The sequence below is a fragment of the Camelus ferus genome, chromosome 6, assembly GCF_009834535.1.
Source record: "Camelus ferus isolate YT-003-E chromosome 6, BCGSAC_Cfer_1.0, whole genome shotgun sequence".
NCBI classification, from domain to species: domain Eukaryota; kingdom Metazoa; phylum Chordata; class Mammalia; order Artiodactyla; family Camelidae; genus Camelus; species Camelus ferus.
In genome coordinates, this window is record NC_045701.1 from 69,966,767 (window position 1) to 69,979,173 (window position 12,407).

Here is a 12,407-nt window from a genome sequence, read left to right on the forward strand (position 1 = left end):
CCGCCTGCGCCCCGCCCCTGGCTTCAGGGAGCCAGACAAGGCTCGGTCCCTCCCAGACCCCCGCTATCTCCGCCCAACTGGCCCGCTGCGCGGTGGGGCATGCGGAATCCATCACCGCCCAGCGCCTCTCCTCCTTCCAGCTCTCCGCCCGGCCTTTGTGGGTGCGTCTCTGGGTCTGCATTCCTAGCCAATCAAACCTCTTCCTCCCGCACCACCCAATAGTGCGCTAGGAGGCGGGGTCTCCGAGGATCCCGCCTCCCGAGGCCCAGGAGAGAAGGGGATTGGAGCAATGCGAGGGGCGGGGTTTGTGGAGGAAAATGGCTGCCGCTTGGGGCTTGTCCCTAACCGCTGCGGCTCTGAGAGCGGTCACTCCCTGGCCAAGGGGCAGGTACCAAGCTTAGAAAGGCACCTGGGACGGGTGTTTGGTTCTGCGCCTGAGGACAAAGGGGAAACTAAGGCTCTCGGGGGAGGTGAAGGTTTGGAGTGAGGCTGTCCAGGTGGAGGACGTCAGGCTTGGCGTGAGGCTGTCCAGGTGGAGGTCACCAGGTGCCCTTCTGCTCCGAGGCTCACCCTCCTCCCTTGCGCAGCAGGCTCCTCGCGGCCTCCCGCGGACGTCGGGCTCTTCGGGAAGTGTCCTCCAGCCCCGAAGCTGGCGAAGGGCAGATCCACCTCACCGACAGCTGCGTCCGGGTAAGAGGTCGGACGCAGGGCGGGGGTGGCGGGTGAGGGCCAGGAGTTGCGGGAGCCTTTCCTTGGCCCAGCCTTCTTTCTCCCCTTGCTTGGCATCCTTGACCTCCCCCCGCCCCCGCCCCCTTTCTGCATTTCAGAGGCTTCTGGAAATCACCGAAGGGTCAGAATTCCTCAGGCTGGAGGTGGAGGGAGGTGGATGCTCCGGATTCCAATACAAATTTTCACTGGATACAGTTATCAACCCTGACGACAGGCAAGGAGAAGAGGGGTGGGTCCTCAGAGAATGTGCGGGAGGAATAAAAATGTATCCAGTTTAAGGTGCACTTTTATTCCAAATTTAATAGATTCGCTAAGGATGCTTAACACCACCCTTCTCACTCAGTGGGGATACAATGATTTGTTGTCTTGGTTCGAAATAACTAAGTTATAGGAAAATTGGCTTGCCTAGATCCATAGGGTAGTTGCTGGAGAGGCTGGACTAGATTCCAGGCCTAAATCTTTATAAACATTTTCTAGTATTCATTCCTTTGACACTGCTGCAAAGAAAATCAGCACCTGTTAGGGACAGGGAATCTTCCTCTGTATTGCAGAAAACAGAGGATGTACACCTTTGGGCTCAGAGGGTGTTATGTTTTTGGGGTTTATGATATTCATTAATGCCTTCCTCCTGTCTTTTCAGGGTATTTGAACAGGGTGGGGCAAGAGTGGTGGTTGACTCTGATAGCTTGGCCTTCGTAAAAGGGGCCCAGGTGGACTTCAGCCAAGAACTGATCCGAAGCTCATTTCAAGTGTTGAACAACCCTCAAGCTCAACAAGGCTGCTCCTGTGGGTCATCCTTCTCTGTCAAACTTTGATGGGATGATAGGTGACCCAGAGATTGCTACCATTTGTACCAATTTGAGGAACCTGGGATTAGAAGAATTCTAGAGGTTTCCTTCCAATCATGTCCCTCTCTCAATTTTATTTCCCTCAATCCAGGAGTCCTGTATTTTGCCACTATTTATTTTCAGAATATGAAGCTTTTACTCTTGAGTTAATTTCTCCAACCACAATTGTAAGGCCAGGCCTCTAGATGCCGTTACCTAAGACTTACTAACTGGTTGAAACCCAGTATAATCTGTAGAACCTGCAAGGTTCCAGAATTTGAAGTTACTTTTCTGGCCTTCAGAGCTGCTTGTACATATGTGTAGGGCTTCATTTTAAATAAAGTCCTTATTTACTTGTGTGGTTGGTCAGGGTCACAGATTGGGTAGCTTGAACGTTGGTTACTAGGCCAGAGAGGAGGAGAAAGCAAACGAAATGTCCTCTTCTTCTTCTTCATCTCACCCTTCCTGAACGTGCTAGTTGACCCTTACCCTTATTTTCTATGCAGCCCATTCTCTGCTTCCCATTTGTTACAGCAGATACTCTTTCCTCTCATACTCGTGAATCTGCTAGATTCACAAAATTGATAGCCCATCACCCAGAAAATTGGACCTAACCCCCACTGATACCTGAATCATTTGAAAAATAGCCTCCATACTCACAGAGACATATCAAGATTCTGTGATCATTAGAGACTGAATCTTTTTATGACTGTTGCTTCTCTTACCTTATGATATAAAATATCTCTGGTCTCATGCATAGCAGGAAGTGGTGCCTTTGTACCTGGTATAGATAATGGATACTTGGAGATTTTTTTTTTCAATTTGGACTACCAGATAAAATGCAGAATGCCCATTTAAATTTGAATTTCAGATAAACGGCCCAAAATTTTTAGTATATGTATGTCTCAGTGAATACTAAAAATTATTTATTGTTTATCTGAAATTCAAACTTGACTGGGTATCCTGTGTTTTAATTTGTTAAACTTGGTGACCTTACTTTAGAGTCACTGAAAGAAAAGATGTTTAAGCCACAAATTCTAATGAATTGTAAAGTACTTGTTTATGTATGGCACTTAAATAGGCCATAGAGCTAGAAATAGTCACAGTATGTGTGTGTGGAAGTGCTGGGGGAGCCAGAACTATTGGACAGACAACCAAAAGAAGATAAAAGCACCACCGCCACGACAGATGATTAATGATCACTAATGTTGGGGAAACCACACCCAAGTTGATTCTGGAAGAATTATTGGTTAAACCCACCTATTCTTCGAGAGCCTTAAAGTTCATAACAGCAAATCTTGCATTTCTGGACTGGACTGAAACATTTCTACACTGGATTGGAATTAAGGTCTTTCAATAAAAGGATTTACCATTAAAAAAATAGATACAGAGTTTAGAGAAAGTATCTGAGATAGAAACTTACATATTTACATTTTCAATATGGGAAAACCTAGGGCTTAGAGAAAACAAAGCTATCATTTGTGTGCAGTGTGTACAAAGAGGAAAGAAGGGGCACTTAGAAACCTGAGCAGATTTTCTTAGCATATGTCCATGGAAGGAGGCAGAAGGCATCATACAGTGGAAGTGTCTGTATGTAACTTTACTAAGCTGTTGAAAATTGCTGCCAGTACCTGGGCTTAATAAGGTTTTCAGCTCAGATTGAGTCCTTGATTTTGCTACATTTTAAGTGTTAAACCTGTTCCTCCAGGATATTTTTGTGGGTTATTTATTGATTTGATGATTTTAACACAAGTATAACAGCTCTAGTTGCCCAATAAACCATTAAATTCCAGTGGTCAACTAGGCAGGAACCAGGGTCCCTTTGAATGCTTATGTCTAAGTATATCCTGTTAATGGAGGAATTGGAATTTTGTGTTTAGAAAGGGTGGACTTGGGAGAAATCACCTTAACTTCATCACCCTTAGAAAACTTCATGGGGAAACCTGAAGTGGTGACAAGAATTCTCTGTTGGAGGAGGTGGTGTAGAAATTTGAAGACCACAGGGCATGGGGAGATGACAGCATCAAGGGCTAGTGGGCAGTTGGCTTGGAATAAACATTAAGTGTGGTAAATAGGTTTAGGAGCTCCTGCAGGCCTTTCTGACCAGACACCCTCTTCCTGCAGGCCATACAAGCCAGTAGACATTTTCACAAGTTTTGCTCACTGTGCAATTCATTTAGGAAAACTTTATACTCTTCCAGTATCAATTGGAAGATATTTTTGCCTCTCCATTACTTTGAGGGGAGGTTATTAAGGGCTCCTTCCCCCTCCTTTTCTTTTGCAGAATTGGTTTTATGTAACTTTACAAGCTAGTGACTTCTTGGGGCAGCATGCTCCACCTTTGCTGTAGCCAAACATAATTGTGCAAGGACCGAAGGCAAGGGAGCCCTGCCTCTGCTTTATGTTGTGAGTCATTACGTTGTTTGCTCAAAAGAGGGGGCCTGTTGGTCAGCTTCCGGATCTTTCCTTGTGGAATCATACTCTTTAGTTTTGTGATTGATAGTGACCAAGTGGTATGTAAACTCTAAGTGTCCCACCCACCCTTAGCTTCTTTGTGTGGGAATGTTGACCAATTACAAGGGACTAGGAGAAAACATGTTCAAAAGTGAGAGATTAGGAAAGACTGCTAAAATGAGTATCCAAGAAGGTGCTCTTCTTTCTCTAACTTCCTTCTGAGACTTGAGCCCCATTCTTTTGGTCTTTTGTTATAAAGCTCGTGAGCGGAGGGTCGCCATTTGGCAGCAACATCCTATATAGAGAATTGGGTAGTGGTGACCGTTGTGGCATCGCCCTCCCGTGAACTCTGGCCCTCAACTGATTCTGTGCAGCTGGCAGTGGGCAGAGCCTAACACTGTCCACTCAGCATTATTATGGCTCACATGTTTGTCTCAAAAGCAGGAAACTCCTCTATTTTTCTAGGTATCTAGCATTGATGTTTATGATTGCTTTTTAAAAATCCCTGCTTGCCATTTCTCCACAGAAATGCCATGGGGCTCCTTAAAGGAAGTTTGCTTTAAGAAGTTTTGAAATAATTATCATCTGGCTTTAAATGTAAAATACATAAAAAGAGGGAGCATTTAAGTAGTGTTATGTCCAGCAGTTATATTTAAAAATATTTTATTTTTTTGAATAGGTAATACATAAGGTACAAAATTCAAAGAGTCACAAAAGGGGATACAGTGAAAAGTCTCCCAATCCTGTACTCATCCGCCCCATTCCCTCCCCACAAACCACCGTTGTTTCTGAGAATTTACCCCACAGGTATAATCCCATAGATATAATGTGACATAACATATACACAAGAATATTCATTACAGCATTACTGATAATAGCAAAAGATAGGAAACAATGGAAATGTCCATCAATGGGGGACTGATTAAATAAATTATGATTTATCCATTCAGTGGAGTAGTATACAGTTATAAAATAGAATGAGACAGCCCTTTATGTGCAAGTATGAAGTGAAAAAAGCAGAGTGCAGAACAGCATGCATAGTATGATATTTGTGTTTCTAACACAAGGCAGTGGGTGTATGTGCGTGAAATCTCTCTGGAAGGGCGCACAGGAGGGCAAGGGGTGGGAGGAGGGGCAGTGGGAATAGCATTTAAGAGGGCACAGTGCCCGCAGGGTCTACTGAGGAATGGTAAGGATTTCTCTGAAGTACAGGGTGTGAGGTGGAGTGTCAAGTTTGAGGTTAGCAGATACCCAATTCTTTTCCCCCTTCCTTTAGACAAATAGCAATAGCAGCATCTGTTACACTGTTGTACAACCTTTCTTTTTCCCTTAGTCTATTTTGGGTGTCTTCTCTAGGCATTTAGAGCCACTTTTTTTTTTTTTTTCTTTTTAGGGCTTCATAGCCAATTGTTTCTAATCTTTTGCTATTACAAATAATGCTGTGATAAATAACCTCTTAACATATGTCTTTCACATTTAGGGAGAATATGTCTGAAGGTTAAATTTAACTTCCTAGAAGTGGAATCACTGATTTAAAGAGTAAGTGCTTTTATAATTTTGAAAGACATTACCATATTATTCTGTTTAGGAGTTGTGCCACTATATACTGTTGGCAGCAATGTGTGTGAATGCCTCTTTCCCCAGATGCTTGCCAAATAGGAGTTTTAACAGATTTTTTAATCTTTGCCAATCAGTTAAAAAAAGTGTCTCAGTGTAGTTTTAACTTGCATTTCTTTTTATTATGATTGAAGGTCAGGACATTTTCATATGTTTAAGAACTATATACTTCTGTCTGCTGAAAACATTGCAACTAGTATAGTGACCTAGAGCAAATTATTTAAGCTTTGTAAGTCCAGTTTCCTCATTGGTAAATCGGGAATAAAAATAGTAAGCAGGATTGTTGGATGATCAAATGAAATTTGTGTTCAGCACTCAACACAGTGCCTGGCACATAGCAAGCATTCAATAAGTTATTATTGGATGGCTGACAATTAGAGCAGCAGGTAGGACAGGTCAGATAAATTAAGAAACTAGCATTCATCTCTGTCTTCAGGCATGTGGAGCCTTGTTCATTTACATTGCCATTCATCAGAGAAATGCAAAGTCAGAGCTTTCCTTGTCTTAGAAGAGTAAAGAACCTTTTCCTATTGGAACCCAATCATAGGCTGTTGGCAGAGCTGGTGAGGGGGTAGCACAGCCTCATCTCTAATATTTAGACTCAGCCAACATGGTAAAGAAATTTGGCTTAATGTGAAATAAAAACAAAAACAGAAGAGCCCAGGAGTACATTTCTTTATTCCACCATGGTTTTAAAGTCCCAGCTAGCCAAGACTGGAGTGAGTCTCTACTTGTAAACTCAGTGGGATGCCAGCCATCCATTTTATGAAGGGGGAGAGGGCAGAGGCTTCTGAGTTGAGAGAAGAAACAACATAGGAAATCTGGCTCCCCCTAAACAAGACTGCACTGTGTTTCACAAGCTAGAAAATCGACCGCTTTATTTTTAGCACATCAAACTGGTGTCCACAAAAGGAGAGCCCAGGAGAGATTTGTCTCCTGTAAGAAGCAGTGTGTATTTAATACAGGTCTTCAGAGATGGGCACCCTGGCTTGTGGCAGCCCTTGCTGTGGTGCCCAGGAGCTATCTCTGGGTAGATTTTGAATGTTTATTTACCCAAAGTTACTGAATATTTTCTTTAGACTTGTACAAAGCCCTGGCTCCCTCTTTCTTATCAACTCCCCATGATCTTTTATATTGTCCTCTTGCTGCTTTCTCATTTGTGTCTCATACACCCAGCAAGTTAGTATCACTCTTCTCTGAGATGAGGGCATCTCCTGCCCCTCCGGGGGGCCACAGCACTGGCAACAGGGTGGAAATGTGGCCAGATCTGGCCCAGACCAGACTGGCTGAGTGGCAGTGGTGGTTCTTGGGAGGACGCATTGGAGTCACTCCCCAAACTTCCCCTGATCCTTTTTTGCTCGATAGATTCTGAAGGACCATCCCAGGGCAGATGGAGCCTCTGACCCAGGTGTGGAAGCATCAGGATGATATGTGGATTATGGCTGGAAAAGGGTGTGTGCAGTGTGAGGCTGAAGGACCTTGCATGGTTGCACAGCTTGAGGGGCTGCTTGAGGGCCACCCATTGGTAAGTGTCCCGCAGCAAGGCCAGGACAGATGGCAGACAGGGCCTCGTGGCCTGTGGCTGAAGCGTTAAAGCATTTGGTGGTGTTTGAGCCAAGCAAGGGCATGGCGGTGTGGAGGCGGTGACAGAGCTCACAGCCAGAGCCTAAGCTGGGGGAGATGAGAAGCAGGCGAGGCTGGCTGGGAGCTGGGCTGCAGGGCCTCCTGCCCGATGTCTTCACAGGTCTCCCCAGCGAGGAAAGCTTCCTTCAAGCCTGTGGCCGGGCCCATTTCCAGGTAACTTCCCACACTGACCCCTTGCTGCTACTCCTTGGCAGTGCAGTGTGGGGGGCCTGCCCCGGCCACATAACCTGGGGAGCAGTGGCAGCGGTAGGAGCCCTCCGTGTTCTCGCAGTGACCGTGGACACAGAGTGCAGCAGGTCCGTTCAGGTCATCACACTCATTCACATCTGAGAGGAAGGGAGAAGGAGAGAGCTGTAGGATCCCCAGGCACCTCTGGCCTGCTGCCTCTGCCCCTCTGGTCGCTAAGCCCCGGCGCCTGCCCTGCAGTAGAATCCTAGGTATTGCAGCCAGAGGATGAAGTCACTGCCCCAAACTAAGCTACTCACAGACACAAAGCTGGTGATAGTGAGGCCATACTGTGCCCATGCTGTCTTGTCCCTGCCTTTCTTCTGTCTAGGAACCTCCATGGAAGGGCTTTCTAAACACAGCATTAGGCCTTTGGAACTCTCACCACTTGGCCTGGCACCTGGTAGGCCCACTAGGGGGCAGCAGTGGATTTCCCAGCTAGGCTAAGTCGTGCATCCCTAAGTGAGCAGTGGGGCCAGTCTGACTTTTCCACGTGGAGCCATCAGGGCCGTCCTGCTCCTGCAGCATTGCCACTCTGATTCTAAACTTACCCACACAGGCCATGTGCGCCGTGTCCAGCTGGAAGCCCTCAAAGCAGTCACAGGTGTAGCCCTCCCGCACGCGCACACAGCGGCCGTTCTCACAGCCGTTCAGGATGCCACACTCCTCTGCCTGGAGCCCTTCAAAGCCGGCCTGGTGCTCTGGTAGGAGGGAGTCAGAGAAGGAGGCTGAGGCCTTGTACCCCACCCTGGGGCCCTCACCCTCTGCTCAGAGGATTACCACTAATGAACTCTTGGGGTCAGGGCAGGGAGAGTCATAACACTCTCACAAAGATGCTGAAACAGAAGGCAGTACTCTTCATAAGTATGTGTCACTTTAGATGGGGAGATGTGCTGGACTTTAAATGAGGGCCCCAGGAAGGCTGGGACACACTGCTTTCACAACGCCAGGGCTTCTGAGCATTTGGGTGTCTCTGTATAGTTTTGATTTTGTTGTAGTTGGTGTCAGGGTGTTCTGTTAAAATTTTGACAGTTTTTTGGAGTGTAGAGGATTGGTAGCAAAAGGGGATTACCCTCACCACAAAGAAAGGCTTCTACAAAGGGTTCTGCCTAACCTTCTTTCTCTAAGCAAACCCCCTCCCCTGGAAAAGGCCCTGTCCCTAATCTCAGCGCAGTTTTGATCAGTTTGACGTGGTGCCTTGCCTGTGGTAAGTGCTTCGTCCATTGCACAGATGCCAGACCTGATTTCCTCAGAATCCGAGTCCTGAGTGCTGGAATCATTGCCACTTACAAACCAGGTACCATGGTCTGTAGACCTTTAAAGTGATTAGAAATCCTTAATTCCCATTTCAGGGCACACGTTTGAACTTGTGAAGCAGGTGGTTCTGCATACCGTAAGTGGTGTGGGAGAGATGGAGAACCGCATCCCCCTCTTTCAACTCCCACAGGCAGCTTCTGAGGTTGGGATGTTGTCCTGTACCTCTGTGTGTCCCCTGTGCTAGTCCGTCACGGGGAGTTGTTAGGGTGTGGGCCGGGCATTTGGAGGTGGCCCTTGAGTGACCTGTTGAGAGGGCTTGATCTTTTCCCTTCCCTGTCCTCACCTTGCTGACAGTGATTAGCACGTGAAGGAGATGGAAGTGAAACAGCTTCAGAGCCCACCTCTTCCCCATTTTTGCAGCAACACAGACCTGGGTGGCTGGCAACGTAGCGGGGCTGGAGTTCTGAGGGCGGCAGGGGAGGCTCAAGGACGGGTATGCGGTCCCCTCGATGGCTGGCCGTGTTGGGGAAGGGTGGCTCAGGGATGGCATCCTCAGGGCCCAGGTAGTTGTAGAAGGGGGCCCCGTCTGGGCCATAGAGGCTGTAGTGCAGGTCCTCGGGCCCGGGGCCATACTCATAGCCGGGCCGGAAGTGGACCCCAGCCTCTCGCTCAGCTTCAATCCGAGCCACGTTGCACAGCTGAGCGTAGACCTCTGTCAGGGAGGAGGGAGAGAGGAAGCTGGGCCCTGCTCCTGGTAGCTAAAGCCTGCAGTGCTATTCCCCCGCCCCGAGGAGAGAGGGAGCGTGTGGAGACTGGTGCCCTCTTGAGTTCCTGGCAGTGCTCCTCTCCCCACCCCGCCGCCTGCCCCACCTTGTCCTCACAACAGGGACGAAGACAGCCACGACTTGCCCTACTCCTTTCTAAATCCCCGCTTCCAGGGTGAGGACATTCCCCACCCCGGGGCCCAGCGCAGCTCTGCCGATGTCTCCTCTGCCCTCCGTGCTCACCAGAGCTCCTGGGGGGGCACAGAGCACACTGCTGGCTCCAGGCTTCGCCGTCCTGGCAGCAGCACTCGGTGTAGGTGGTGCGGCGCCCATGCAGGGGATGGCTGCACACATAATTGGTGACTTTTTTCCAGCAGATGTCCATGTGGATGTCGTGGTCAGGCAGGTCCTCTGGTGGCACAGGGCAAGGAAGGATGTGAGCCCCCAGCCCAGGTCCACTCCCCCCGCTGCCCCATCCCCCTGGCCCACTGACCCATGCCACTGGTGCTGTTCACACAGCGTTGCTGGCTGAGGTCCAGGGTAAGTGGGGGGCTGCAGAAGCAGTGGAAGGAGCCTTCTGTGTTCACACACTCGCCATCCTCACAGGCCATGTCCTGGCATTCGTCATGATCTAGGAGGCAGGAAGACGGGAGGAACGTGGGGGGCTGTGCTAATGCAGCCCTCCCGCGGACCACCTTCAGAGAAAGGGGTTTTCTTGTAACTGATAATCAAGAGGTAGCACCCCACTTCCCCCTCCCCACCCCCAGTCTGGGGGCTTCCCTTTCCATCTGGTCCTGGCACACAATCCCTGACAGCCCCAGAGCTCCTCTCACCTCAGACCTGCCTGCCATAGTGGGCCTCTTCCCCAGGAAGGGGAACCCCCAGCAGGAACTGGGCTGGCTGGCAGGGGAGGGTGAGCATTCAGCTGTGGGCCCCGGGGTGGGGATGGGGGTGTCCTCACCCTCACACTTCCTGCGGGCGGCATTGTAGTGATAGCCGGGGTTGCACAGGCAGATGTAGCCAGGCACCGTGTTGAGGCACCGACCATTCCGGCAGAGACCAGGCCCGAATATCACACACTCGTCGGCATCTGTGGGAGGGCAGAGCTGAGGTGAGGGGAAGGCGAGAAGCAGTTTGAGGTGGTTCCTAGGATGAGGGGCTCCAAAGGCAGACTTGCTGGGGTTGAATCCCGGCCTTGCCACTTGCCAGTCGGGTGACTTCAGGCAAGTTACTTAAGTTCTCCTTGCCTCAGTTTCCTGCCTAAAAATGTGGATACTACTCCTTATCCTCTCATGGTCGTTACAAGGGTAAAAAGGTTAATATATGTAAGGTGCTTCAAATAGTGCTTGGCATGTAGCAAGCACTCAAAGGGAACTACAGCAGTTTCTATTATTTCCTTTTCCAGTTTCAGGTATGAGCCCGTACCTTGGCCACCCTCGCCAAAGTTTCTGGCTTTGTAAGTGGGGCCAGGGAGATCAGCAGCCACCTCTGGCCTCTGTCCCTGTGCCCTGTGACTAGGTTAGTCAAGGCATCATAGCTTGTTCCTGGAAGATTCAGCCTCAGAGGAGCGGAGAAACCGTGGTGGGGCTGAATGGATGCTCCAGGAGAGCTCCAGTGAGAACTCCCAGCTAAAGATCTGCAGCCCTGGGGCAGGAAGGTTGGAAGCAACCTGAGAGGTCTGAGCTGCATGCAGAGCTTCCCTAGGGCCTCCTGGGCCCACACAGGTGAGCGGTGCTTGGGGAGGAAGGTCTGTAGGGAGGTTACCTGTGTACGTGGTCTGTCCAAACATCCAGGCTCCTTCCACAGGGACGTAGCCTTTCCCACTAGGGCAGATCTCGTTGAATTCGACTGCAGGGAGGCATCCAAGCTGAGAGAGAGAAGGGCTCTGCCCGCTTCCTCCCTCCCCTTCTAGTGTCATCCTGCAGAGCTGACCCTGAGAGGATCTGGGACACCTGGCAGCCTTACCTGAGTCCTCAGCTGGGCACAGGTCACAGGCGTCTCCCCAGCCAGTGCCCTGTGTGCAGCAGCACTCGGCCTGCGTGGTGTTCCGGCCCAGAAGGCTGGAGCAGGGTGGCTGGCCCGTCTGCCCGGAGTAGCATTCCATGCGGATGGGGCCCGGGGGGTGGTCCTCTGGCGAGGCCTCAGGGATACTCTGACCTACATGTGATAGATGCTAGCATTGTTTGTTCATGGCCTCCTGGGGCACACTAGCCTTTGAATTTATTTTGAAATGTTAACATTTATATAGCATGTCACAGTGGATGAAATGCTTTATCTATCTCACTAGACGCTCAATAACCTTATGAGGTGGGTATTATCATCAGCTCTCTTTTATAGACGAGGCAGTTGAGGCTTAGAGAAGCTAGATGACTTGCCACAGTCACCTAGTGGCATAGCAGGGAATTGATCCTAGTTCCTTTGGTGCCAAGCCCTGCTCTTCCCAGTGTACCATCCTGCCTTCCTCCACTGTAGTGGGGCGCCCCCAGTCCTTGGTATACCATATGTCAACCCTCTGCCCATTCCTCTGCTTCACACTGTATCCCAGCCCCTCTCATCCTTCCTTATGTTGGGTCCTGCTTGCTTTCTCCCAAGTCAGAGAAGGCCAGATGAGTTCTATTTCAGCCTGGGCTGAGGCTGAACCCAGCTGCTCTGGGGGGTGGAATGGAGCAGGGGGAATTGAGCTTAGCTCAGCTTCAGGGCCTCCCTCACCTGGACAGCTGCCTGGGGTTGGACTGAAGGTCCCTCCAAGGCTCAATCTGAGATCCTTGGGGCTCCCCTATGTTGGGCTTGGGGTTTCCAGAGCCTCCTGTAGGGTCGTCACAGCCCTGCAGCCTTCTGGAAATTCCCTGGCCTGGAGCAGACTCCCTTCTTGTCTTGACCAAACTCTCAG

The 12,407-nt window shown here is 49.6% G+C and overlaps 2 protein-coding genes across 5 annotated transcripts in view; one reads left to right on the top strand and one right to left on the bottom strand.

Annotated features, from left to right (window-relative positions):
* Window positions 1-253: 253 nt before the first annotated feature.
* Window positions 254-2,939, top strand: ISCA2 (iron-sulfur cluster assembly 2). 4 transcript variants are annotated; one of them, XM_032482363.1, is made up of 4 exons: window positions 254-388; window positions 588-690; window positions 828-958; window positions 1,370-2,939. In XM_032482363.1, the coding sequence occupies exons 1-4, from the start codon at window positions 318-320 to the stop codon at window positions 1,542-1,544; spliced, it is 480 nt and encodes a 159-aa protein (XP_032338254.1). In that variant the 5' UTR covers window positions 254-317; the 3' UTR covers window positions 1,545-2,939. The 4 variants fall into 4 exon arrangements, with proteins under 4 accessions (XP_032338254.1, XP_014414538.1, XP_014414537.1 ...); XM_014559052.2 differs by having other exon boundaries at window positions 828-943; XM_014559051.2 differs by having other exon boundaries at window positions 257-388; window positions 591-690.
* Window positions 2,940-5,347: 2,408 nt separating this feature from the next.
* Window positions 5,348-12,407, bottom strand: part of LTBP2 (latent transforming growth factor beta binding protein 2) — a 100,600-nt gene continuing 93,540 nt past the window's right edge. Inside the window, 8 exon segments of the mRNA XM_014558981.2 lie at window positions 5,348-7,597; window positions 8,048-8,197; window positions 9,184-9,465; window positions 9,761-9,928; window positions 10,011-10,148; window positions 10,479-10,607; window positions 11,282-11,365; window positions 11,483-11,674. Of these exon segments, the coding sequence (XP_014414467.2) occupies window positions 7,452-7,597; window positions 8,048-8,197; window positions 9,184-9,465; window positions 9,761-9,928; window positions 10,011-10,148; window positions 10,479-10,607; window positions 11,282-11,365; window positions 11,483-11,674 (1,289 nt within the window). The 3' untranslated portion in view covers window positions 5,348-7,451.